General features: G+C 40.2%; 1 protein-coding gene across 1 annotated transcript in view; it reads right to left on the bottom strand.

Annotated features, from left to right (window-relative positions):
• The window catches only part of FHIT (fragile histidine triad diadenosine triphosphatase), a 416,321-nt gene that overhangs the window by 56,561 nt on the left and 332,239 nt on the right, over nucleotides 1-27,521 (bottom strand). The window contains exon 4 of the mRNA XM_074152418.1: nucleotides 24,092-24,160. Within this exon, the coding sequence (XP_074008519.1) occupies nucleotides 24,092-24,160 (69 nt within the window). The remainder of the gene's footprint in view (nucleotides 1-24,091; nucleotides 24,161-27,521) is intronic.

Below are 27,521 nucleotides of genomic sequence, written 5' to 3'. Positions count from 1 at the left end.
ATCTGCCAGAAAGTTGTTCTGCTGACCCTGAAATGTCAAACTGTTATAGGGGCTGAATCCAAAATTGATTACTTCAGAGGTCAGACAATAGCCAGTTTTATAGTGATTTTTCAAAAAGTCTTTCCTATGAACTTAAAAAAAAAAAAAAAAAAAAAAAGAAAGAAAGAAACACACTTGAAATAAGAGCAAGTAACCATAAGCACAGAGCTTTCTGAGACACCAACAGCTGCTCTTTCCAGAGGAGGGGAAGGAAGCACAGACCAACGCCAGACTCGGTGTCTGAGGCCCCAGGGTGAGTGCAAGATTCCAGGGATAAAGTACCCAGGGCATGTTTTTAGCCCAGTACTAACACAGATATGGGTCTGATTGGCTGCCTTGACTGACTCCCAGTCCGTTTCCATCATGAGCTTACCCCTTGCAGGCTTGCAAACAGCCGTGTGCCTTTTCCCTCCACCCCACAGCAATCCCCAGCGACTTCGGTACTCATCCTGCAAGATGCAAAGATGCAGCAGCCACTGCGGAGCCACCGTGTTCACCTGGGAGAGCCCACTCCTACCTGCATCTGTCAAAACTCCCTCTGCCAAAGCCCCTTATTCAAGTTCCCCTCAAGCAATGAGAAATGCCCACAGGAAGCATTTGGATTACTGTCTTCAGCTATTAGACCATTGCAAATACTGTAATCTATATGTTCATTCTCTGTAGTAAATATGTGCTCTTGCTAAATTTCAGCAATTACAAGTGCTTCATCCTTTTCTTTAGCCAGCCAGCAATATAAATACATTTAATTAGTTAACACCCCCTGCCAATTACAACATCTGAGGAAAGTATTGCTGAGATTGTTGGTCCTAATTATTTTAATATTCAGGAGAACCACTTTAACATAACAAGATAATTACTCATGGATAAGGGTTTATGAGAGCTGCAATCCTTTTCTTTATTTTCTACAGTGCAAGCCTGGGCCTAGTTAAATTTCTGGACACATTTTCAATTTAAGATTAAAAATTGTAATTTGTGAGAAATCATCAAAGCACCACATGTTGGAAGAAAAATAACGATATGCAATCTCTGTTAACACTATAGCAAAATAAATTCACTGTGTATTACATGTGATTAAGAGTGGAATTTAAGGGAATCAGTTTATTTCTTCTTAAAAAGATCATTTTACATGTACTGAATTGATCAGCTATGAGAAAAAAACTGACTTTTCCTCATTTTAGATGGAATGTGAGTTGCCCTTTATTAATCTAGCCTGCATCCTTTTGTAACTATGTAAATACTCTCTCCCTGCTAACAGTCAATGGAAAACCTGAGCTACCTTCTCTACCGCATAACTGAGAAATGCTTTACTCAAATGTCTGTTGTTTGCAGTGTGACCATCAATGGAAGAGTTATTCAGCTGAGAAAAGGTTGGTCTCAGTATTTGTTATATGTTAATACCATAGCATACCCAAAGAGATATCCCACAAGGGTTTTTCATATGCCAAATCTCAGAAATATATGCATATATTCATTTAAAAAGAGTTTGGCCAGGGCTGTCGAACAATAAATTGTGTGCTGTTCCCTTCATGCACATTCAGAAGGAAGCCTTTCTTCTACATCCCTAAAGACAGCTTTATAACCAGTGAAATATTACATATATCCAGTGAAATATTTCAGTGTTTGTTTCTCTTTCTGTATTTGTACTTATGGAAGTACAGCCTGTTTACAGCGGAAGCCTGTTTTCAAAGGAAAATTTCCTTTAAGAAAGTAATTTGCCCGTAACTCCCATATTATATATTTGCTTGGTCTCTGTACAATGCACCAGTGGGAAAATAGGAAGATGAGAGATCTCACCACCATTAAATATCTCCATTTGCTCTGTGTGTAAAGTAGGCAACTGATCACGCAGCTCTTGTTCGGGAGGACAGGCTGTACTGGCCTTTGGGTTATCCCTACCCGACCATTTGACTTTAGACTTGGGAGATGAATAGGGCAGGCACCAACTAGAAGTACGAGCTAATCATCAGTTCTACTCCTTTCACTACTGCCACCTCCAAATATTAGAGCTAACCTTAGGTGACAGAGGTTGGCTGCTAATCAGGTGTTTAACTATTGAGGAATAATTTAGAGTTTGATAAAAAAAATGAAAATGCCAGCATTATCCATTACTTTTACTCTATAATCAAAATAATTTGAATTTATCTACCACAATATTTGCCATTTTTACAGTGGACTACCAGAGCACACAGGAAAAAACCTGCCTGAGTAAATATATAGTAACCGAGAGGGAACAGAAAGCTGCTTGATTTAGTGAAGCAAACTTTGCCTTCAGCCCAACAAGTCTGCTTTAACTCAGTTGCAAGTTTTATAAAAAAAATGCATACATAAACAGCGGTGATAAATTAGTGAAATTAATCCAAATAATAGGCAAATGTTAAGGGCAACATCTGCAGAATGATTGCAAAGTTAGATTAATTTAAAATAAAACCCTGGAGTTATGTAACCAATTATAAAAATTGCATTTAGCAGTAAAAGAGCAATTAAAAACAAAACAAAAAAACCGCCCTAACCCCAGACATTATGTGCTGGGGACAGGGCTCATAGAGAACTCAGAGATGAACTGGAAAAGCAAATGAACAGAAAGTTTGTCTGGTTTTACTGTGTTATGGAATCAAAGTGCTCAGATATGGCCTCATAATACACAGATGAAAGGCTCGTTTCTCCCCAGATGGGGCTCAGTAATCAGATATAGAAACAGCTATTTTTAATGAAGACCTGCAAAATCATCAAGGCTTAGATGTTGCTGGCTGGGATAAAGCAACAGGAGGCAGACGAAGCAATTTGCTAATCTGCCTGGTGGCAAAAAGTCAAGCCCGATCAACACATTTTTCATGGCAAATCACATTCCTTCAGTAGGGCTGGCCCAGAAAGGCAGCCATGCCAAGCAAGGGAGGAGCCTCGTGCCAACTGGCACGTGTAGCCCCTCAGGTGGGAGAGCCCAAGCTGCATTACATAGCCTTATATGTAAAAAGATGGTAAATATCTGCTATATTTTTCAGTCCATCATCCTGACAAAGTGTTCCCATCAGTTCATCTTTCTTTTTTTTTTTTTTTTATGTCTCCAGTCCAGTCTACTTAAAATCTTTTCAATTGAGGGTATTCATTTGGTGTGCAGGCAGACATTCCATAATTACAGCAAGAGTGAACATTTCTGCCTTAACCCCTTATTTTCCATTGTACACACAACATATCCTTTGAATTCAACATGCTCTGATATGCAAAGCCAACAGCATTTGTAAAAATGAAGTACTATCTGCTAGTGGTAAGTATTTTGAAAAGTGGTGGCAGAGAAGGTTTACTTATCTCTGTGGTACACTAGAATGCAATCCCTGAAGCATAAAGACACCAAAGAAACAAGCACCAAATCCCTAATAAAAATCTTAGTGGAACAAACACAGTCTCAAGTCAAATAAATCATTTCTAATGGGACAAATTTGTGTATTTTCACGCTAAGCAAATGCATGTTTAAATTGCTGTCCAAACAAAGTTGAAGTTTTATATGAAAAGACCTGCAATGTGCAGGTTCTCTGTGGCACCCACAGGCACAATCTATGCGCTGGGCACCTGAGATTCACCATCATTCCCTACCTGTTGTAAAAAAAACTTAGATAACAACTCTGCAAGAAAGAAGTGCTGTCAGATTCCTGGCAGAAGTGACATATACTATTCTTGGCAAAACAAACTCAGGCTGGTCCTGCCAGAACAGAAATGGAAGCATGAGATTCTAGCAAAGCAAAGATAATAGTAGAACTCCTATTCTGGGGAAAAAAAAAATAATTAATAAAACAAAGCAAAAAGAACTTTACATAATTCTTGGCAATGAAACTATATATCATGTGGGTTTGATTTCCTGACAAGACAATCTAGCATTTGCAGACAAATAACACCACACAGACATGGGCAACCACTCAGCTCTTGCTACAGAATTGCCAGCCCACCACAAAAGCAAAAAAAAGCAAACATAAAACCCACAGTATTTCCACAAAGCCATTTTCATTTCTTTGTGAATCCTGGCCAAGTTATATATCTCATGCCCACAACAAAGTCAGTCCATCTTTCCCATGAGTAGGTTTTCTTAGGAGTGGAAAATGGGGGGGAGCTAATGCATTGCATCCTCATTTCAGCAGTACCATGACTGTAATATTCCCATAATAAAGAAATTAAGAAACACAGTTAAGTTCCATAGAAATGTTAAGCATTATTAGCAAGAAGTCAATGTATGGACTTCTCAGCCACAGCAACCTCAAATCCATTAAAAAATAAAGTCATGGCTATTAGAGATATAGGACATTACCAAATGTCCATTAGCAAAGGCCAGTGAACTGCTGTAAGTGGGCTGTCATGCACACAATGAGCAAAACTCAATATTTGTCTATAAGCTCATTTGAGTTCAGTGTTCTTCTGACTCACCTGGGTAAAAGTCTGGCTTTCAGACACCCCCGCTCAGGCTTTTTCTGCTTCAGATTAAAATCTCCCTACTGATATTGGATGCCAGAAATAAAAAATAAGAACATGTATACAGAAATATAGTTTGATGATGGTTTACCTTACCATTGGCAAGATGTACTTGCTGCTACTTCCTTCTCAGACATCAATGAATAAAGCTGAGGGAGGAAGAAAATTACAGATACCCAGTAACACAGTTTTGTACTGAAATTATCTTTCCATTCTTGGCAAAACAAATAAATTAAAAAGGAGGCCACAGCATTTCTAGCTGATAATACTTCTAATCATACTGATGATTAGACAAAACCAGCCTTTACTTGTGAAATAAATGCATCAATATCCAAAGCAGGGAAGAAGCCCTACTGGCCAGGGACCCTAGCAAACTCTGCCTGAGAGCTGAAGTCAAGGAACTGTGTCTTGCCTAATCTTCTGACTTTACTGCCTTAGCGAAGCCAGTGGAGCCATCCTGCTAGACCCCCCAGCTCACCCTCCCTTTTGTCTTGTACACACCCTCAAGGTGGGAGGGTGAGGAGAAACACCAGCACTACAGACATGGGTCTGAACCGAGAAACTGTGAGGTGTTCAGCCAGCTGTATTCAATCTAGAGAGAACTCTTTGCAAATGCAGAGGTCCTAGTTAGGAGCCTCCTTACTAGTTCTCAAAGTCTCTGAGATTTTGCTCTCTGCTTCCCAAGGTGCAATGGACTGTGGCTTAGCTTTGTACATATCAAAACTGATGATCCAAAATAGCAGTTATATTGACTATCACAGGACCCAGCCCTCACTGCAAGTCTGTTGCCGGATTTTCCAGCCCACTAGCAATCAGTTACCCAAAGCAATCAGAAGCCACAGATGTTCATTAAATGATACTTTCTTTCTGGATGGGTGGTGGTGGGCTTTTTGGGGTTCTGGGGGGTTTTGGTTTGGTCTTTATGGTAGCTAAATGAAATGCAAATGCAGTGAAATTTTGCCACCTAAGCTTTCAATTACCTGAAAGCCTTCCTTCATGGAAGTTTGAGGACAAATGTGTTCGTTCATTCCTTACAAACCCCAGCAAGTTAGGATGACTGTTAAAAATTGTATTTTAGAAATAGGTAAAATGCAAATGACTGAACAAAACTCCTAAAAGAGACAGAGAGTGCAATTTGCCAGCACATAACGCAGTCTGATAATACACTCTTCTGACAAGAAATAGCAAAACCCACGGTCTGATAAAACAGGATGCACAAGAGGGTCAAGACTCAGACCCAGGAAATTCCTCTGTATCAATGACAGCAAAAGAGAGATGCCAACAGCCCAAGACGAGGAGCTCCATCACTTAGATAATCTAAGAGAGGGTTCAGCTATGTGATGTGTACTCACCAAAGAATTTTTAATTCAAGAGCCTAGTTTAATGCCAATCAAGCTTTATATATCTTCTCACTGGTTTAAATAGGAATGGGACTGGACTCCAAGGAGCCTGTGTGAGCACAGATGTCCTCAGCTTCCAAAGCACTGAACAGGAGCTGGTGGTCTGCATTCCCCCAATCAGGCACTAACCACCCCCATACGCTATCTCAGTCAAAAGTGTTAACCACCTTCAGAGTTTAACATTAACTCCTGGTACAGCCATAAATGAGTTTCCAGCAATAATCTGCTCTGTTTTTTTGGTTTGGGTTTTTTTTTTTTTTTTAATCTTCCTCTAATTATTAAGGAGCAAAACACTGATGAACAACACTGATTGCATATTCTAAAAAAAGTACCACCCTCCAGCTGCTCTGCTGGTGAATCCCCTGCTTGCTGCTTGTTGGGATTTGCTCTTAGCCCATTGCATCTGAAACTAATTACTGCAACACTATCCTCAACGTTAATTCCCTTCTCCTCTCTGGAATCGGAAGCAATATGGTACATTCAGAAGATAATTTTTCATCTCTCTTCCTAAAGGGAAGATCTCAGCTGTTCAATGGAGATAATGGTAAATGAGTCACCAATTTCAGAAGGTGAAGCTTTCTGATGTCCCTTTATCAGAAACCATTGTCCGAAATTTCAGCTGGTGATTTAGGAAACTTTTTTTATATGAATGTCACCAAGACCTAGAGAAATCTGTCAGCTTTCTGTGTGATCTTAAAGACAAATTGCAGCAATATCTTGTCAACCAGCTCTCTTAAACTTACTTCACTGCCTGTTCTCATTGCACCTCTTTCACTATTAGTTTTTCTCCCAGAAAACATTTTGCCCAACTTCCTTCAGCAATACCTTCTGGAAATTAACTATTTTTCTTCCTTTTTAATTAAGTCCCTTTGTTTTCAGTGAGAAGAAGCACTTATTAAATGACCAGACTTATCAGGCGGTTGTATTTATGGTGCAGCACTATTAAAAAGAAAGATTGTGCCACCAGGCCCTGATATATCAGTGAGATGCCCTGCCGCAGTTGGTTTCAGGAAGGAAAGCCACCTGCCTGAGCTCACTCCTGTCTCCTGCTACCTCGTCAGCCCGATTCCTACATCTTGTCTGGTCTCGGCACCCTGGTGCACCTCAATATTTCTCCCGTTAGAACTACTCAGCTCACACTTCAGCAAGCAGCAAACATGCTGCCACTCACCTGCTCCCTTGGACCAGGCACCTGAAGAGTGGCTTTTTAAGAGGCAGAGCCTTTAGTCTGAGTGATATTGCTATAGCAAATATGTACTCATACATTTTCTGCTATTCAACAGGATGCTAAAAATAAAAGGAAATGAAAAATCAGTAATTCATTCCTTTCAGCAAGCAGATGTAACTCATGCCCTTCCACATAGACTTCCCTATGCTAAATATTAATCATAACAATTAGACCTTCCAGTGGATGACATTGTGCTTTCTCAAATTGCTGCAGAGCATTAATACTTGCTGTTTGAGTTCTCTGGTGCCTGAACTATTGCATTGCTATGCATAACATTAGGAGAATTAAACAATTCAAAGCTGTGCCATTACGACCAAAGTGACACAACTGAAGCAGTTTTCAGTTTCCATGTGCACTCTCTGAATACAATCCGAGCCTTTCGAATAATACATTCAAAACATTTACATCCTGACAATGCACTCTAAAGAAAGCAATTCTATGTTTTCATGATTCTATGAAAGTTAGAAAAGCAGCAACAAGATAAAACCAAACCCAGCTGAGGATCAGATCTCCCTGGTCATTTAGGTGAAGAGGAGAATGAAAAGCTGTACCATTTCAAAAAAACTCTAGTCCAAGTACTCTCAAGATCTACTCTGCCTGTATATATAGCCTGTATTTTTTAAGCTCTAAGGCTAAAATGAAGAACTGTTTGTTTGGCCCCTGGTTTTCCATAATGTTGACTGAGAGGTTACATTTGGCACTTGCCAAATGATATTTGAAATATATATTTGAAATAGTGCAGCCAAGAAGTTTGTAATGGATGAAACCAAAAGAGAATAATTGAATGAAAGCAACTTCCAGCTACTTAATTCATGCAAGTCCTGGAGGAAGGGGTATTACTGTTGGGTTTAGTATGGTTTGGTCCTGACCTGACACTTGAGTCATGCATGCATCCTGTGCCCAGGGTGATTTTGTATCAGTGCTGCCCTATACAATCCCTCATGTGGACAGGCCCTTATTAATGCCATGCCCAGAGACGGTGAACATCTGTGCTGCTTCAAGCGGCAACATCCCACTCTTTGCGTTGCCCCCTTCCCTATGTTTGTGGGCTGTGCAGATGAGTCACTGGCACCTTGAGATGACTCTATTACTTCAGGGCCTGTAATTTCCCCCTGTGTAGCCCACTTGTGCTTTGAGCACAGTTTTCATGCCCACGCTTTGGAAGGGGAGAGCTGCGGAGCCAACAGCCCAGCTGAAAGCAAGCTTTGACTGTAAGGATTAGAAGAAATTTGCAACATCACATTTGCAGTATTTTGTACTCTGTTGTTCCCAGAGATAACGCCTTCACTTTTACTTGCAAGATCTTTGTGTTTCCCACTACAATCAAGGAGAGGAAATCTGACTGTAAACCTTTTTGTTCTATATTATCATTTCATGTTGGCTTGGTGTGTTAATCAAAGTGTCAGTAATGGCTGCAAAAAGAACTCATTCAATCCTCAAATGAAGAGAAATCTGAGCTTTCTAACACTCGCACATTTTCCAGTGGACAAGCTTTTTCACAAAGTAATTATTTCATTTTCCAGAAAGATTACTGATTACATCACACTGGGAAAAACTAAGAGAGGGGCCCTTTATCTTCCCCATGTTTCTGCAATTCTTGTACAAACTTATACTTGTTACCATGAAAAATGAAAAATTTGCCATCTGATCAAAATGTTAACAAGGTAAGTGTCAGTGAGATGGATCACTGACTGTCACTGCAAGCCAGAACATGAGGATACATTGATATTTCTCAATATATTCACTGCTTCCCCAATGTTCGCTAACAACATTTCTACTGCGAGTGTAATAAATCACACAGAAATAACAAGCTGCATAGGATCTCTAGGATATGATAGATTTGTCGTAATAGCAGTATCTGCAAGGTAGAAAACAATTGGTAATGATCTATAGAAAGACCTAATCAACTGTCATTTGCTATAATGTGGCAGATGAAGCAAAGATATGAAATCCATAACACTTCTTTAGCCACTGCCCTCCCCCTACACATACACACGCATCAAGTGGGGAATAGTAAAAAGAATGAATAAGCTTTGGGGTCATAGAAGTAGAAAAGAAAGTTAATAGCATGCCCTGGACGCAATCATTAAATTATGCACTGCTGAACAAGGCAAGGGATAATCACAGAAGCTGCAGAGTCCTGTAACAATGATAAGGGCTTTTACCAAGCCTGCTCCTCCCACTTTGCTATTTCTTTTCCATCGATTTCAGTATTTTAAAAAGTACTTATGTTGAAGTAAAACCAAACGCAAGTGGCACTGGATAACCAAAGGAAAAGCGAATCCTAAATTCACAGGAAATTCAGAGGACTGAAGGCAAGACGTGACAAGGATCTCTAGGTATTTTGTGCAGCTCCAGAGATCAAAAACAAATGGCTGTTTTGCATTGGACTGTGCCAGGTCCCAAACAGGCTGCTGAGGCTTTAGTGTTTCTTTGCCTGTTCCCATGTAGGAGTGAAACGCCCACCTTCCAGTAGACGCATGCAAGGTGTGTAGTTTCAGTCTACTGAAACACAAAAGTTTATCAGAACTACTTTCCAAGGAGCTCAAGTGCTGCCTAGGTTTAAAGCCTAAAATCTTGCATTTTTATACACTGAAATATTCTCTCCCCATCCCATTCTCCATTGCCACCTGCCTGCAATAACTTCCAGGTCAAGAACTAACATTCACCTATTAACCCATAAGCTTCCCAGGTTACACAGGCTGTTCTGCACAGATTTTTCTTGCTAGCCACATCAGGGAAGCCTCTCTGGAGAACAAGGCAGTGTAGTGCATGCAAGGCGAATCTTGGGTTTAAAACTTCAAAAGAAAAATTCAACTCAGTTTTATAAGGTGCAAATGAATATTTTCTTTGTTTTTTTTTTCACTTTTTCTTTTTTCTTTTCTTTCCCCTTCCCTTCCCTTCCTTTCCCTTCCCTTCCTTTCTTCTCTTCTCCTATTTTTTTCCTTTCTTTTCCCCTGGGAAAGATGGTGGAAGAATAATGGCTGCTTTGCACTACTTTGCTTGCAAATCACATTTTGCTAAGTGAATGCATTTTTGGGAACACAGGAATTGCTATGCTGCCTCAGCACAGTGCTGCTCTGCTCCAGCATCCTGCCTGGCAGCTGCTGCAGGGAAAACCTCCTAGTACAGGAAACCTCCTAGTGGGCGATTATGGGAAAACCTGTTCAGATTAAAAATTTTCTCCCAACCACTCTATCAGTCAATAAAAATTGGCATGTCTTGAAACATGGATGTTTGCCTTTTCTCAAACACTTGTTTCAAGTCTTTCCCGATGTTTGTAACTTAGTATTTTCCATATCAGAGAGTTTGCTAAAAGCCATATTTTCAAAAGTCCTCATCTTCCATTTCAGTACTAAATAAAGCTGGACAGGTTTTGGGAAGGGCTCAGCTGCTTGGTGAAAGGGAACCGCTGAGTTCTTTTGCAAATCTGTCCTTAAAAGGGTCACAACAGGAGCCACTCTGTGTTGAGCAGTTTTAAAAATCTGTCCTCAGTGGGAGATGCTAAGCCTTTGGAAGGCTGGTGCTCTACACTTTTGAGAATCTGGCCCCAAGTTAAGTAACAGGGGCCAAATTATGTGATTTAGAGGCAGAAATTCCCTACTGACAGCAGTGGAGATTTCCAGTCAGCGATGAATGGCTCAATAGGATTCTGGAATAATAGAGCCATGAAAAGTGGATAATGCAACAAATAAACATCAAAGGGTAGGACTTTCCTTTTCAATCATGTCCCCTTGCACTCTACATAAAAAGAATGAAATATTCTGACATGAAAGAGGAAGAAGGAATGGTTAACTACACAGCCCTGCATTTCCTTCTAAGATGAAAACACAGAGCATTTTTTAGGAACAGTGTATTCATATAAATGGCAGTTTACATGACATATAAGACACTGATGGTACCTGGACGAGCCTCTTCTTCATATGCACGGATACGCACCAAAGAGAGAAGAGCCTTACATTTCTCCAGTTCATTTCCACATCAGGAGCAAAGTTTTCTAAGTTGAGCTCATCTCTCTTTTGCTTATGAAAAAATGACCTCCCTCGCTCTCTCTTAGATATTTTCAACATTCAATCACTTCCGTCCACAATTCTGATCAGAAGTGAGGTTTGCACACAATTATGCTTGTGGAATTTTGACTGAGAATTTCAGAGGAACTTAATGATAGTCAGATGAACTTAGCCACCACACAGCTTGAACCTCAGGCAATTTTCCCACATTCCCATCACAGTTTTGGCCCTATTTACTACCATGATTAAGACTTCTGTCCTTCACTTCTACTGGAATATCCAGTTAATGGGTTGCCTGTGCATTTACAGCGGCAAGCTTGAGCATGGAGCTAAGGAGGGCATGTATGTTGTGGGCTGGATGTGAGTAGACCATGTTTCCTTCACGGCTTCAGGTCTCTTCCAAAGCTCTCATCAAAAGACTGTTATTCACTGGTCCCTGTAACACAGCCCGACGTGGGCACACAGGTTTTCCGGGGTCATAGGAACAGCCTGTTCACAGCAACTGAAGACACCATATTAGGAGGACAGTGGGAAGATATCAGGGTTGCACGCTGGAGAGAAGAGTTGGGTAATGGATTAGTTATTGGAACAAGGTTATTTAGCCAGTGTTAATACCACCTTTCTGTTGCAGAAGTTACTTGTCTTGGTGAAACCATGAGTAAGGCAGAAGAGACCGAGACATGGAAAACCCTGCACACTCCCTTCCCACCAAAGGAGAGGAGCAAGGCAGAACATTTTCATTTCGCCAGACAAAAACTGGTTATTAAGATGTAATTTGCTAATAAATGCTGTTCGATGTAATTAAAAGAAACCAAAAACAAACAAAAATAACTGTGGACCAGCAGGAAACAAGAAACTCTCCATGGAGAATGGCAATTCAGAGAACACCCACCATGTGGCCCACCTTCCCCATTCTCCCTCCAGAAATAGACCCATTTTATACATGGTGATTAAGGCACTAAAGAAAAAAATATTAACATGATTCACATGTAGAAAACAAGGTTATTAGGAGTAGGGATCATTTCAGCACATTGTTCTCCCTAATAACCATAGCAAGGAGTAATTGAGTTTCAGGCAATCTCCAAGGTGGCGCTTTGTAGAGAAAACGGAACTTGGCATGGTTTCTACTTTTTCCTTTAATTACATTGCCCTAATGAGCAACTTTCTTTACTCTCAGCAAATTTATTTCTTGAGAAGAAGCAACAGTAATAAACGCATAAAAAGGATCACCAGGTAGTACCAGAGAAGAAACATCAGCAGCTTAAAATGACAAGAGGTTGCTAAAAGTGGTGGGAAAACACCAGATTGTTCTCAGCTTCATTATGCTTACCACACTTAAAAGAGGAGTAAAGGATGTTAATCAATGGAGCACATTATCTAACCCGGGAACTATCCTTGTTCTACCATTATTTTCCTTCTGCACATGTTCACGAGAGCAACCCAGAAACATGAAGTGTTGATACGTCAATCCAAAGCTCCTCTGCTCACATGCAGCAAAGGGCAATCCTGTCTCATGTCCTTGTGCAAGATCAGAGGAGAAAATCACATGCCAATAACATCCAACTGAGTGTCAATACTGCTCACCGCATCCTAATACAGAAGGATAAAGGGCTGGCTTTTCAAAAGTCCTTAAGGCATTTAGACATCTGCCTCTTGTTGAAAGTCAATGACAGGCAAGGCCACGGCTGTTTTGCTTATCTTTTTTTAGAAAACTCCACCTGAGAATTTGCTTATGGCAAAGGACTCCCTGGATGTGCCTTTCTGGAGAAAAAAAAGCTGGGATATTCCATATATGTGTTCATTCTTGCAGTTTTTCCCCTTAGCATTTACTAGGAGACACCACACCAGTGAAGGTAGACCCCCAGTCCTACCTAGTAAAACAACTCTTATCTACAGGTGGGTGAACATTGTTAAAATACCTGAGGTGTCCACCTTCAGCCGCCACAGCTCACAGGCCTTAGTTGATGTCTGACTTTGTAAATGCCAGAAGAATTATTCTCTATAAAAAAGCTGAAGCAAAGTTCTTTAGAGTCACACAAGTTTTCAATGTTGCTCAAAGCTGGGGAGCACATCCCAGCATATTTACTGGCTGCCTTAGGGCCACAGTATCCTACAAGGAAGCATGAACTTCACGTGTTGGATTACTCCATGTAGCTGCAGACGGGTGATCAAACTACCTCCTTCATTTTGCTTGTTTGGAGATTCATGGATGTATCTGCATTCAGCAGCGGTACCCTGACTCACTCCATAACTTCACAATATCCCTTCACCTCTCTTCACCTGCAAGCACTATTACTTAATGCACTCACAGAGCTGGTGGGAAAATTAATATATTTAAAAAAAAATACTCTGAGGTCTCCAAAAACAGGCACTTCAGATGTAAAAGTGTGAAATGAAATTATCTTCAAATACAAAATTTGAAAGTGCCAGTGGAAGCAGACACCTAAGACTTTAAGTGTTTATGCAGCTTTATGTATTGTTATTTCTTCAGTAAGACTGCCACGGAAATGGCAGGGGTATGGGAAGAAAGTATGTTAGCACTTAGAGTCTTGTAAATGCATTAAGTGCAACTATTTTACTGAGAAAAAAATCAGGAGGAGAACAGAGCCCCTTCTCCTGGGGAGCTAATCTCAATTACTGCTTACAATCATGGTTCAGCTGAAGAAAACCCTGCATAACTCCCATGCTGTACGTGATCTGGCAGTTGTATGCATTTGCCAACTTCAAAGACACTAATGTAATGAACGAGAATAGACTTTTTCCTTACAAAAAGCCAGAAAAAAGGGATCGATCAAGAAAAAAAATTATTCCAAAAATACGCCTTCCATTAAAAACTCTATTTATTGCAATATCTTCCTACTTCCACAGAGATTACAATCCCTAGGAGCAAGTTGCCAGTACACAGAGGTATTTTACACAGGCAAAAGGGAGATACAAGTGTTTAGTTGGATGTGCTTATATGTTTGCCACAAACTCATGATCAGTTTTTGCAATTAAATGCAGGAAGGGGTTCTTTGCAAGCCTCATATACAACGCTGCAACTGTCCAGGCTTATTGGACACTTTAAATAAGGCAGCAAAGGGCGCTTTATTTCCCTGCTTTTCCTGGATATTGGAATACCTGTGGTTGGATAGCTATAATCATGTTGCAACTCAGTCAAGCAGGATTTTAAAGCTTTCGTGAAGCAGTAAATGCCGCTGCTCATTGTGGGCACCAATAAACACTTCCTCCATTTTGCAGAATGTAAAAGCTGAAATTTGGGAAAAATGCTGCACTGCGCTACTTGAAACCCTTTCCGTGGCTCCCTGTAACATGGGGAGGCACTTTCAGCCAAAAGTTGTTAGCACACAAGTTAGTTGTCAGAAAGATAAAACATGGAAGATAGCAACACGAGCTGGTTTTGAAAATAGATCATACGTTTCCAGCAATTACCAATGTTGGAGATGTTTCATTTTTGCCCCTCCCCAAGGAAACATTGCTCCTCTCTTCTTTTGAGCATCCTGTGTGTTTTAAAACACACACTTTCAAGAGAATTAACAATTCTGAAGACTTTGCAGCGCTACGGGCATTTTAAAGCTCCCTGCAATGAGAAATTACCCAGTGTGGGAGTTAAAGCTCTTCACTCCCTCCACCCTGACATGTGGCGTGTGGCTCCAAGCTGGGAAGTGTGGCCGCTGTGGTCTGCTTGTGGCATTGCTGAAGCCCACCTGCCCCTGTGGCACCGTGAGCAGAGTTATAAACGCTATCTAATAAATTTGAGGGCTGGAGAACAGTAGGAGAAAGGGGAGCAGATTCTCACATCATCAGGAAGAAAATAGACTTTTAAAAAGCCAGTTGTGTCTGTGCACAACAATGAAGCTTTATGTCTATATAAACTGACAAGTCAAATTGTACTCCTGGGCCCAATTCTCAACATCAGCGCCATTTGAAGGTGATAGCTCGCCTCCTGCCTCTGCAGCCTAATGGCTCTGTCTGCCAGGAAGGGCAGGCAGGATGATTAAAATAAGCATTAACAGAATGGTTTGGTGATTAGCTTCTCCCTCTCTCTTTTTTCTCTTTGCTTTCTTTTTTTTTTTTCTTTTTTTTTTTTTTTTTTTAAGCATAGTTTTGGTCTGCCAAAGATTGCTAAAGCCTTTTCTTCATTAGCAGTGTACTTAACAAGTGTAAATTTAAAGTATTCATTTTCTTAAGGCCAAGGATTAAAGCAATTAAGGAAAACTGCTGCAATCTAGCACTCAAGTCAATCCCTAACATGGAAAAGATACAATGGTGCTTAACATATTTAAACAAAAGCACATTGTGTATAATTATCCTGACACTCTGTCAAACTAAATTTTCACTCTGCTGCGATGATTTGTGAAAATCTCCTTTCTGAAACTGAAATAAACATTTTCTTTCCCAGTAAGGGAACAGGTCTGCGGTCTCTTTGGACTACCTTCATGGCAAAACCATTGCAACAAAAGCTAATGTTCACTCTCATTCAGTACTCATTTTACCATCAGCCGCCTTCATCATATTGTAAGGGCGTAATCCCTCGCCGGGTCTGCCCACAGGAGACCTCAGCCCTTGCCATCCCAGCACCTGGCCTGTGCATTTGCATCATCAGGGCCCAAAAGAGAAGAAAATAGTTTTGAGTAAATGCCTTTAGAAAGGAAAGCCGTATTCCTGCAGTATTTTGCCTAAAATAATTTTGTACCTTTGCCTTTTATGTACATTAAGTCCTTCTTAACATATGGCAACAACGGTATAGAACGGGGCCTGATCTATCTTTGGCAATGAATTTTTTAGCTGCTGTTTTAAATGCATGAAACTGAGACCTGCTTACGATAAACTCTATAGCATTTTTGCCAGACCACAAGCTGTAATGTAAAGTGTTGTTTTCTACAGAAAGAGGTGAGGTGTTAACTGTGAAACCACAGCGAGCTGGTAACAGAAAGGTGTTAACTCTGGAGCCTCAAGGATGGCAATTTATATTTCAGTGTTGTTAACTGTTTCACCAATGATTGTTGTAGCAGAAATACTGAGCAAAAGCATGACATAATCAGATCTTGCTCAGAGATGTAGACGCTCAAATCCCATTCATTTCTGTGGAAAATAGAAGGTCCACAAGTTCCCATAAACACTAAGTTTATGAATAAAACCCAAACACACATCTATAGCATGCTACAATAGAAAATGTAAAAATGCAGCATTTTTCCTTATCTTAGAGGGGGCCAAAATAAATATTCCATGTGTTTCTGAGCCCTCCACTCTGTCCATATGCATATGCCTGTAAGTGTATGTCCACAAAGTGTTTGCCCATAAATATATATATGCAAATGTATAAATTTCTTTATAAAAAATCTGTTATTGAAAAAGAAGTATTTTTCTTTAGACTTTATAATTTTCACTATTAGTTTCATTAAAAAATTCATATTTAAAAGAGCCTTAGTAAGAGCTTTGGTGATTTTTTGTTTCAACCTTAACTGTCAGCATGCCATTTTGGTTTCTGAAAACCACAAACATTCCGTTGTCTATTTTCCATTTTAGGATTACGGGCATTTTTTTCTAACTCTCTGTCAGTTCAGCTTCCTTCTACACTTTTATTTCCCCAGAAGAAAAAAGAATAAAGGAGGGCAAATACCTAAAGGAAAAAGAAAGCATGTTTTTTTTCCCCCACAAAACGAACAAAACCAGAATACAAGCACATATCTTGAAAGCCTATTTCTCCTATCTATATATTTTTTCAATCTTTTGACTCAAAAAATAAATTAACTTGACCTTGCAGATATTGGTACACCCATCCCATCAGACTTTTATTTACTTCCCAACCAGGAAGAACACTTGGCTCCATTAATACACCTCCACCTTCATTTACAGAAGTCATATCTAGAAAGTGACAGATAGCACCGCATCTGAATCACTGAAGCTGCTGATTCAGTGCCAGGTGAGCAAATGAAACTGCCACCAACAACAGTTCAGGTGGTGTCTTCTATGAGATAATCACTTCCCATGTACCTAGTACTTGAACCTCTGCTGGACAAACCTGATCTCCCAAAATACTGTGATCCACATTTGCAAGACAGCAGATAAAGGAACTGCCCCAAATTACAGTGTACAAAGAGCTTTCTCCTTGTGGGATCACAGTCTAAAACCACAGCATCTTTACATAGCTGCATGTGGGTCACAGGGTTGGATCACTGTGAGCTACTGGTCATATCAGAACCAGTCCTATAGATTGAGAAGGGATTCCCCAAATTCTTGCTATTGGCAGAACAAATTTCTGAAGTCATCTGTTGAGCAGTGCATTGGGTTTCAGTGTGATTTGGTTTGGGGGTTACCAATTAACAGCTCCCATATCCTGAACCTTAAACAGAATGCAAGGGAGTACTTCATTTTAAGTTTAAGGCAACATTTCAATTCAGAGAAGAAAAATCTCTCTTTGAAAAATGCCAGCTCCCTGATAGTTTTGTTTACTTTCCATCTCATCAATTCCAAAAAGCTGAGTATCTGGGATACTAGTGGGGCACGTTCTCCCTACCAGAAGGAATTCAGGTTCTCCCTACCAGAAGGAATTCAGCTTGCACTGTGCATCAAAGGATAAGCAGAGGTCTGGAGACAATTTTGCCTCGGGGACTGGGAATACACAAGAAGCACCTGAGCAGCTAAGAAAGTCCAAACACTGACAAGAGCAAAGGGGCCTGAGAGATCATGTTCACTTTAATCCCCTTATCAGCAACTTGTCATTGGTTGGAGGCTCTTTGTCACTGAGTCACTTGCCAATGAACTACCATCAAAGACACAAAAGAGCAAACACACCATGAACTATACACAGTAAACATCCTATAGAAGGGGCCAAGAGATTTTAATAATGGTCACAATAATTTGTCTCTGCTATATTATAGACTAAATGTAAGTGATTTCTGGAAGCCGATATTTTTTACCTATGAGGAAAAAGATTGTAGAAACCTTGAGGCAGGAAAGGGTAAGAAGCAGCAAGAGCAGTGATGGAATGCAGAGAGACAGACAGGCTAGAGGGCAATGAGACTACTCGATGATATGTAAAATGCCAAATGTACATTATCTTCCAGACAAAGTCTAGGTGTAAAGGGCATGTGTGTTATTGTGACGGATGGCTGCCTTCATGGGAACCCTTCCAAACACTTCTAATTCATTCCTATAGTAGAACTGTTTCCACGTCTCTAGATCCTATGGAAGATACCAGTGAATATGGCTCTTAATCAGATCTGATTATGAGATCCTGCTGTCTTAAAATATGTGCAGCAATGTAGGCAGTGTACAGCAATGTCTCAGAGATTTCAGGTATCAGATTAAGAAATGCCTCACAGGGTTGGAAAGGGCAGAAGATACTACAAACAGTGGAGTTTCCATCTAGGGAGATACATGTGGCAGTAGGATGTCTCCCAGTATTCCTGCCAGGCCCTACTGACAAATTTGTCAGTTTTGCCTTAGGTAAGTTGGGGGCATGCATGGGGTGCCAGCAGTCTCCAGGGGGCTTCAAGTCATAATCAGATAAAATATCATGGTCCAGAAAACAAATCATCCTGTTTGACTCAAAAAGGAAATTTGTTTGATGGGAAAAAAAATTGTTTCAGGTCAACTCAAAATGAGTTTTTGTCCATTCAGCTACCAAATCCAAAACATAATTATTTGCACAGTTTTAGCTTCTATTGCAATACTCTCAGTTGGAAATATTCCTGCACAGTTAATCTGTCTTGCCCTGCTGGAGTCGCTATAATATCACAAGACTCCTGAAACAACTGGGAAAGGCTTACGCTCCTTGGCTAGCAGAAACCTCCTCTGATGCTCTGTCAGTCAGAAAGAGCAACACTGGCAAGACCAGGACAAAATCCACAGCCTACTGGGAAGAATTTATTAGCTGCCGCATCAGAAGAAGATAGGGAAATAGACTTGTACCTGGGGAAAACAGACCTTCTTTAAAAAAAATCTATACCAATTTAGATTCTGTGCTGCTTCCTTCCCTTTCCATGGGTTTACCCTTGCGGGGTGCAAAGAAAGCAGAGTCTGGCCCCAAGGGAGTTCAGATGCAGCAGACTGATCTACCAGCAGGCTACAATATGTTCCCAGAAGGTGCAATATAATTCTGAGGCCAAGGAACAGCCTATTAGCTCTGCATGCCATTAATTTTCATGAATAGTTCAATCCAATGCTCACAGAAGCTGTTGGGCATCTTTCCATTTTGTCTAGCAGGACCTGGATTACAGCTTATTTATCTTTTCATTATATACCTTATCTTTAAGTAGGAAGCAGCCCAAACAGTTCGGTGCAGCTGTGCGTGTTTCAAGCCCTCCACCAGGCTCTGTGCCCAGTAGCAGGCAAGAAGCTGTCTGAAGGTTGGAGTGAAGGCATGTCACAGTCAAAGCCACTCGTGGAGAATTAAACTTCAGGCTTGTTTGACTAAACTTCTGAATTCACCATGTTCCCCCTGTTTTGCCAGCCTGAAGCAGTAGCCCAGCAGGTTTCTTGAGTCACATGCCAAAATGCCTCCTTCATCCTCCCTGGAATTGGAAATGATTACTAATAGGTATTCTTGCTGAAATGATTTAACATAATGTGCTGAATGAGATCACCAAGTCAAAATATCTTTCCCTAAGTGACTCTCTCGCTGCGTGCCTGAATGCCAGAGGGGAAGCAGGACAGCATGAACCAAATTCTTTTGCTAGCTTCTGTGTTTTACAAAATCTCTACGTTACTAAAGAATTCACATTAGGAAGTTTCACCCAGGCTCATTACAAGAGTTCCATGATGCAGGTCTGGAAGACAGCTGGGGGATGGAGACACAGGGGTTGGGGTTAACTTCTCTCATTTACACTTTCCGTTTCTAAAGTATTTTCAGATCTGTCCAGGCTGAGAACTGAAGACAATTGAGAAAATGAGGTGGGCATGAAAGCAAAGCTGCGAGGGGATGGGCACTCTTTGCCCTGCATGCACAGCCCTGGGTGTGCATCACTGCACATCTGTTACAGCAGGCTGCAACCACCAAGGGAAACACAAAGTTTGGGGAGGAACAGGAGTCTGCACCACGGAACACATCACTGCATACCAGGGATGCCCAGGGTTTTGCTGAGAGGCCAGGCTGCCCTCACCCATCTGAGTCTGTCAGCCTCAAAATTAACTTATTGAGGTCAGTACTCATAACAGCGGTATTGCGGACTTTTGATTCAGTCTTCCTTTCTGAGAAAGCCCCACACTCTCTGGCCCAGTTCGGCTATTACTTGCCAACCTAAAGGATGATGAATGTTATTTATATTGCAGTAATGGCTAACCACTCAGCGGAGACCAGGGACAGGCTGTGCTATGGACTTTTCAAACACACACACTGAATGAGGACTGCCCACAGATGGCTGAGTGTATGAAACTGCTGAGACATTTTAGGATAATGTTCTTGAATGCCTTGGACACGATGACCTCCAACAACTCTGCAGTACTTGTGCTGACTGCAACGACACAGGGTGCCACTCTACAGTAAAGATGTTCATTAATACCAAATTCTTTTCAGTTACTGTGAACATGCCCTTACAATAGCAAAAAAACTCTTCTACTTCAAAGCAGTAAACTCCTTGGTAGGAAGGCCTTTAAGTTCCTTGATTAATAAATGTAAAAATATTAATCTATTTCAACCCGAACAGAAAACATAGAAGAATAAACAGGTGTTCTGATTAAAATTTTTCCTAATTTTTAGCTGCTACAGTTTTGTTGTCCAAGAAAAAAAGTGAATCAAAGAATAAGAACTACTCAAGATGTAGATGAGAAAAATAATCTAGCAACAGTAAAATATGAAGGGCCTGATCCTTTAAAAAAACCTGTAAGGCCAATTTAACTCTGACATGTGCACACTTGCAGGATTGGGTTTCGAATAATTGTAGGAAAATCTAAGAACTGAAAAATTATACTGTTAGCTTCTCACTGCTGTGAGCCCAGAGTGAAGATAGCTAACACTCCCTGGGAAATATCCTCCCAAGAAATAGCCCCACAAAGATGCAGAGGAAACATCTAAAAGATTCAATGCAGATTTTTTTTTTTTTTTCATTATTAACCATTCTCTCTGTATCTTAGAAAAATCATGCAGTGACTTCTTTCATATGCACTAAGGTACAGAAAACGAAAATAATAAGTGACATATTCCACCAAGAAATGCCTTAGAAAAGTTGCGGCTGAATGAGTGTCAGCCCCTCTTTTATCCCTTCTACAGTTAATGTTCCAGCACTGAAGTTCTAAATATATATCCAGAAACCAGCAGACATTAGTGTCCATCAGCAACCTTATTAAAAACCAAGTGCTAAAGATATACCTTACCTTTAAGTATACCCTTTACACTTAAAAGCTGCTTTAGATGAAGCTGTCAGAGCTTCATAGCCAAAAGCCTGAAGATACCAGAGCCCAGTGAACAGATTAAGCACGAATCAACCTGATACACTTTTTTCTGTCTTTTCAATCAGAGGAGTGGTCACTCCCAAACCAAATGGGAGAAATAAAGCACTCGGTAAGAGACTGAAAGTATTTTCTAGCTGTCTCAACTCTAGATGTCTCCTAAGAGGACTGATGTCTCAACATCTGGGCATTCCTTTCACTGTCAAACACTCACAGAGCAACGGGATTTGTCAGCAATCTGCTGAGCATATACAGATGACAACTGCAAAGCTTGGAGAGCTCAAAGGCATTTACAGATAGATAAGGGTTTGCAGTAGATGTGTTGAACCAGAGCTGATATCTACAATCTGTGAAAATTAAGCCCAATAGCTGTAAAGCCTTTAGCTGCGGTAGTTAAACCAGGAACACAATATGCAAAATTTAGCCTGGGTGTGCTTTACAATTACACAAATTGTTTCAGGGAGGCTGATCAGCCTCCATGTCACATACTACAAGGAAAAGGCTGTCGGGATGATTTTGGAAGGTGGTCTTTTCTGCCTAAATTACAACTCCATCTATTACTCAAATATATGGAAATGAAGCATCATTTATAAACAGGTTTTGGAATGTCCTAAGTACAAATTTCATGGATGATTGATTTAAAGCTCTCTCCAGCACCTACATCTCACCTAATGGCACTCTATCTCTTACAGATTTTCAGCCTGTTGCCCCTCCATGACCTACATATCTTCCTGTATCTTTTAAAAGATCTTCTGGACAAAGGGATATGTCTTGTTGATACAACACAGAGATGCATTATATCAAAAGATTTTTGCCTTACTAACACAAACTCCAAATTATTTCCAAAATCAGCTGTGTTTTTAATAATTTGTCCATTTTGTATTTTTAAAAATAGATTTATTCCTTTATGAGGGCACAGTGCTTAAGCCCCTCCATCCTCCAATCCAGCCAGTGATAGAACTTTGCATCAAATTTTTTATAACGTCAAATGTGGGTTTTTTCTCTGGCATCCTAAAAAAAGTGAAACCTGTGTTCAGCTACAGTCTGCACAAAAGCATATGTTAGCTCTGTGGTATTCAAGAATAGCTGGTTAAACTCTAAGGCTATACATTCTTCTGCTAAAAGATATATTATCACATCTGTGTCTAAATATTTTTTGCTTTCTATATCTGCTACAAGCAACACCTACAATTACTATAATAGAAAATGACAAGATAAAAATATTTTTCACCAATTTGTCACCCTTTTGCATTTAACAACACTAAATGTATAGTCTAGTTCATTAACAGAGTTTTGCCTGTTTGTATGTACATATAACAAGGGAGAAATAAATGTGTTAAAAAAGAAAATGGCATTTTGAATACAACAAAACCAGAAACAGAGTTTGTGGGTTGGTGCAGCTTCTAAAACAACTTAACACATTTGAAAAGGAAAAAAATGTTAACTTTCAACTTGCCTCACTTAACTGCTTTTAACTACAGCAGCATATAAGATGGTCATCATATAGTTACATCTGATCTCCTTGCTCAGCAGTCTCTTTATAAGGTTTTACCCTTATTAGTGGGGCTCTCAGTCTTTACGCTTCATGTAAATGGTCAATAACAAACTTTTCTCACTGCTTTTGCATAGTTAAGTTATTAGAAGACTTTAAAACACACTATCATGTTTTTTGCAGGTGGGGAGTTGACATCATGTTCATATCACAAAGGAAAAAATACAAAAGCATATGTCATGAATTCTCCTTCAAGCAAATGGTATTGCAGTAGCACAGAACGAGTTCATATTAATTATTTTCAGAAAGAGAAGGAAATGTCATATTTGAGATAGAGGATCCTACCAAACCCACGAAGAACCATCCAAAAATCTAACAATAGTGAGATTTTTTTTCATTAACGCATTGTGACAGCTGTCAAGCCGGGGAAAACTTTTTGTTAATGCCCGTACAATTGTTCATTTAAACAAAAACCAGTAATTCAGTCACACTGGAACAGCTTATGTCCCCAGCTCTGCCATACAATCTGCGCACATGCATATATTACATCTATATGCATAGTTGCTCTTTAATTTTTATCTTTGGGGCTACAATGTGATTTGTCCAGATACCAAGCGGGACCTGACAAAAAGCAGGCCAGAAGGCAATTTGTGATTGAGTTGTAATGAGCCTCCTGTTCTTTCCCTTGTTGGAAGGGGAAGGTTTGGAACCCCAGGCTAGCAGCCGGGGTAGGACGTGCTCCCTGCATGCCTGGCTAACCATGTGGCCACCCTTTTTCCCTGTGCCCTCAAAGGAAGAGAACACAACTATTGGTAGACAAGTCACCTCACTCTCTGTGTGGTGATGGACAGAAGTATCAAAGATATCAACAGCATCCTCCCTCAGGACCCTGTGCAACCACAGCTTCACCCAGAGCTCACAAGAAAATCCCAGTGGAGGGCTTGGTGCTATCACAGGCTCTTTGCAACCAATAAATATGCAGATATCCCATCATTTCCCTCTACTCCAGGCAGGGCCTGTATCATTAACGTGATACAAAATCAACTCTGATCAGGAAATGGAGTGCAGCCCTTACCTCCTCGTAGACATCATCATTCCTGCTGAAGTCTCCAGCCCTCCTTGGAAGGACATGGACATGAACATGCTGAAAACATGAAACAAAATAATAGTGATTATCAAGCTCATGACTTTCTTTTCTGGATTGTCATCATTATTCTCCACACATACAAGTAACTGTACACAGGCTACCACAGCATTATTTTCAGAGGAAAATACATTAACCTGTTCCATAACTGTATCTCCACTCTTTGGAGAATATAAAAGATGAAAAGAGAGAGAGAGCAGCTCTGCTGTATTATATGAGCTTCAGAGCGAAATGCCTGGAAGTTTAGGGACTCTCTGGAATTATTCATAGTTGTCAGTCAGAGACGTATTTAGCCACAGCTTTGAAATGACAATGTACCTCAGAGCTGCGTGTTGTGACTTCAAAACCGACAAGAATAAGAAGGTGCCGGCGATGGGACATGGCTGTAGCAGGCGTGGGCAGAGGGGTCCCGTGGGCAGCCCTGGGCTCTGTGCTGTGCTGCCCAGGCCAAGGGACAGAGGAACTTCTGGTACTTAATGGAGACCACACAGGTAGGAAGGCTATCAGAAAAGGACATGTGCCAGGCTTCTCAGAACGGCTAATACAATGTCTTTCACAAGGTTAAAAAGACTTTAATGTTTTACTTTTCCTTCCAGGACGTTGTAGCCCAAATTTCACAGCCTGAAGCCCCCAAAGGTATGAGGTGCATGCTGGGGGCACATGCCTGTGTGGACACAGGCTCCAGTGCACCAAGTGGCCCCAAACCTGTGAGACACAAGAATTATGAGCCCAGTTCATAAGCATCAGTCTCCCGACAGCAGGGTCGTGGCTCAGGGGGTAGCAGAGCTAAGGACCATAAAGCTGCAGCTTTGGGTTACCCAGTACGGGAGGGAGGTAAGGGACAATGTATTTTTGTCACAAATGCTGATGAGAGATGGGTAAAAGAAATGAAAATATGGACAAGAAAGCATATATATGACTTGCCACCTTGCCAACTTGATGTTGTATTATTACTGTTATTATTTTTTTTTCCTGTTAAGAGATTATGACAGTCTCATCATACCATATAGGAAGGATAATTCAAGATTCTCAAGACTCAAACTCTACTAGGAATCAAACAAACACTCATCTATCTGCTTTTCTGCAGTAAGTTCAGCTACAAAATTGCAAAGCATACTTTTATCTTTTCCCCTTTCCCTTTCACTCCCTTTTGAGGAAAAAAAAAAACCAAACCCAAAACAACTGAAAATAATTCTTCAGGAAAAAAAACCACAACACCTCACGGAGGAGAGGCGGCAAATGATTGGAGTGACAGATCACAATTATGCATCTCCAGGTCCTTTTAGAGGGTGCCTAAATCCTTTTTAAAAAAAAAAAGACTGCATCAGAAACAGCACCAAATGCTTTACATAGAATTTAGATAGCTTGCACCTGACTCAATTTGATGAGGCAGAAATCAGATGAAATTCATGCACCTCATTGAAACATTTTCAAAACATGTCTCGTCTATAATGAAATCCAAAATCAAAAAAGATTTTCTTGGGCTATTTGTAAGAAAATTCAAACACACCTATATTGTGTTAGCTTCAATCTATAAAAATATTTGCTCAGTGAATAAAGTGAAATCACAAGGATGTTCCAGTTAATGAAATATTCCAAATACCACTGTTCTTTTTTTTTTCTCAGCTTACCCTAGAGAAACTGAATATGCAATTGCTTATTCTTATCATTTTCCACATATTTCAGTGTATTCAGCCTAGAGATGAGGATGATTCTTGAGGGTTAAAAACTGTGTTTTGAGTAATACATCAGTGATAGTGTTCTGATAGTGTATTATACTAATATATCATGAGAGTGATAGTGCTCTTGTGATGTATTAGTGCAATGTATCATCTGAACATCACTGCTCTCATGATGTATTGCTCAAAATCACAAGGCAAGTCTAAAGACGGTCTTCAGTAGGCCTAGGCCTAAAATTTTGGTTTTGGACAAAGAGAGACTTTCAAGAAAAATAAAAGTGAAGATTAAAGTTTGCAGTGGTAATGTAAAATTTCACTGGTGTCACACCTGTAGTTCTCGTTACATTTTAACTTTATTCATAAAAATAGAGAATAATCTGCCAGAGAGTTTCTTTCTGTTCTGCTACAAGGAGTAACAGTTTTGCTACAAATATCAATTTTCAGGAATTTCTCCTAATGATATATATACAGCCTAATATCAGCTATCAACATCCATATCCCCCAGAAGTTCAGCTGCCTTTAAGAGCAATTTTTATCTCTGTGGCAGAATGTTCTGGGATATGCACAGGAGAAGATCTGTTGACCCACGACAGACAAGTTGGAATATCAGAAAGCATGCAGGGATGGAGTCCAAAGCTCAGTGCAGAGATGCTGCACTGCAGATGTACAGACCAGCACAGCAGGTAATGAATGAGCCTAACGTGATCTCCTACCCAAAATGGGCTCTTGCAATCAGCGTGAGAAAAAGAAGAAAAAGTGTTTATGACAGCATATGGGCAACTTGGCATCAGTGGGGACATTCTCAGGGGTTAGTCACCTTTACTACATGCATTATGTTCTTACACAATGCCAAGCTGCATAACAAAATCTGTCAACTATGTCAGAAAACAAAATAGTATTTCAAAGGTTTGAGGTAACTAAGATCAATTTAAAAGAGAGCAATTTTTTCCAGTCATCCCAATATTATTTTTTTAAAATTCTGGGCATGGAACATAAATAAAAATCTGGATTGTCCCTACTGTTTGTGGAATAGAAACGAACAGGAACAGCAATAGTGGCTCAAGTAGTTTCCCTCTCGTCAGCTTTACCAAAAAAACACAGGGAAATACAAGCAGCACAGAGTAGTGGCTACCACGGAGTAAGAAACACTGAACAAGAGGATTTCACACCTTCTCTAATCTGTCTTTCAACTTCCGGCCTTTCTGATTCGGGGATGCTAATATTTTGATATATTAGTAGTTCTTTAATTGACCATTTTTGCTCCTTAGTACTATTTGCTATTGCTAAAGCCTCAGTCCACCAAGGCACTTAAGCACCAGCTCAATTTCCAACCTGTGAATTGGTTCGGTGGGAGTATTCACATCCCAGATATTATGTATATGTCTCAGTGCTTTGCGTCTGCTGGTGGCTACAGGGAGGTCTCCCAAACTGGAGGTAGCAGAAATAACTTCAAGCTGCCCGCAAATTAAAGTTGCTTCCTTTTATTTTGTTTTCCAGGCAAAACAAAAACCTACATGTCCAAAAAAGACATTGGCAGTTGACTGAAATGTGTCAGTAAATACAAACAAAACATTTGGCTGCATTTTTTTTTTTAACCACACAAACAGATTTAGGCAAATCTTCCCTCAAAACACTGTTTGGAGACAAAAAGTCCAAACATTGTGTATACAAAATGTCAAAAT

Source organism: Numenius arquata, chromosome 8 (assembly GCF_964106895.1).
Source record: "Numenius arquata chromosome 8, bNumArq3.hap1.1, whole genome shotgun sequence".
NCBI classification, from domain to species: domain Eukaryota; kingdom Metazoa; phylum Chordata; class Aves; order Charadriiformes; family Scolopacidae; genus Numenius; species Numenius arquata.
Note: the sequence above shows the minus strand (reverse complement) of the source record. Positions and strands in the feature narration are given on the sequence as shown.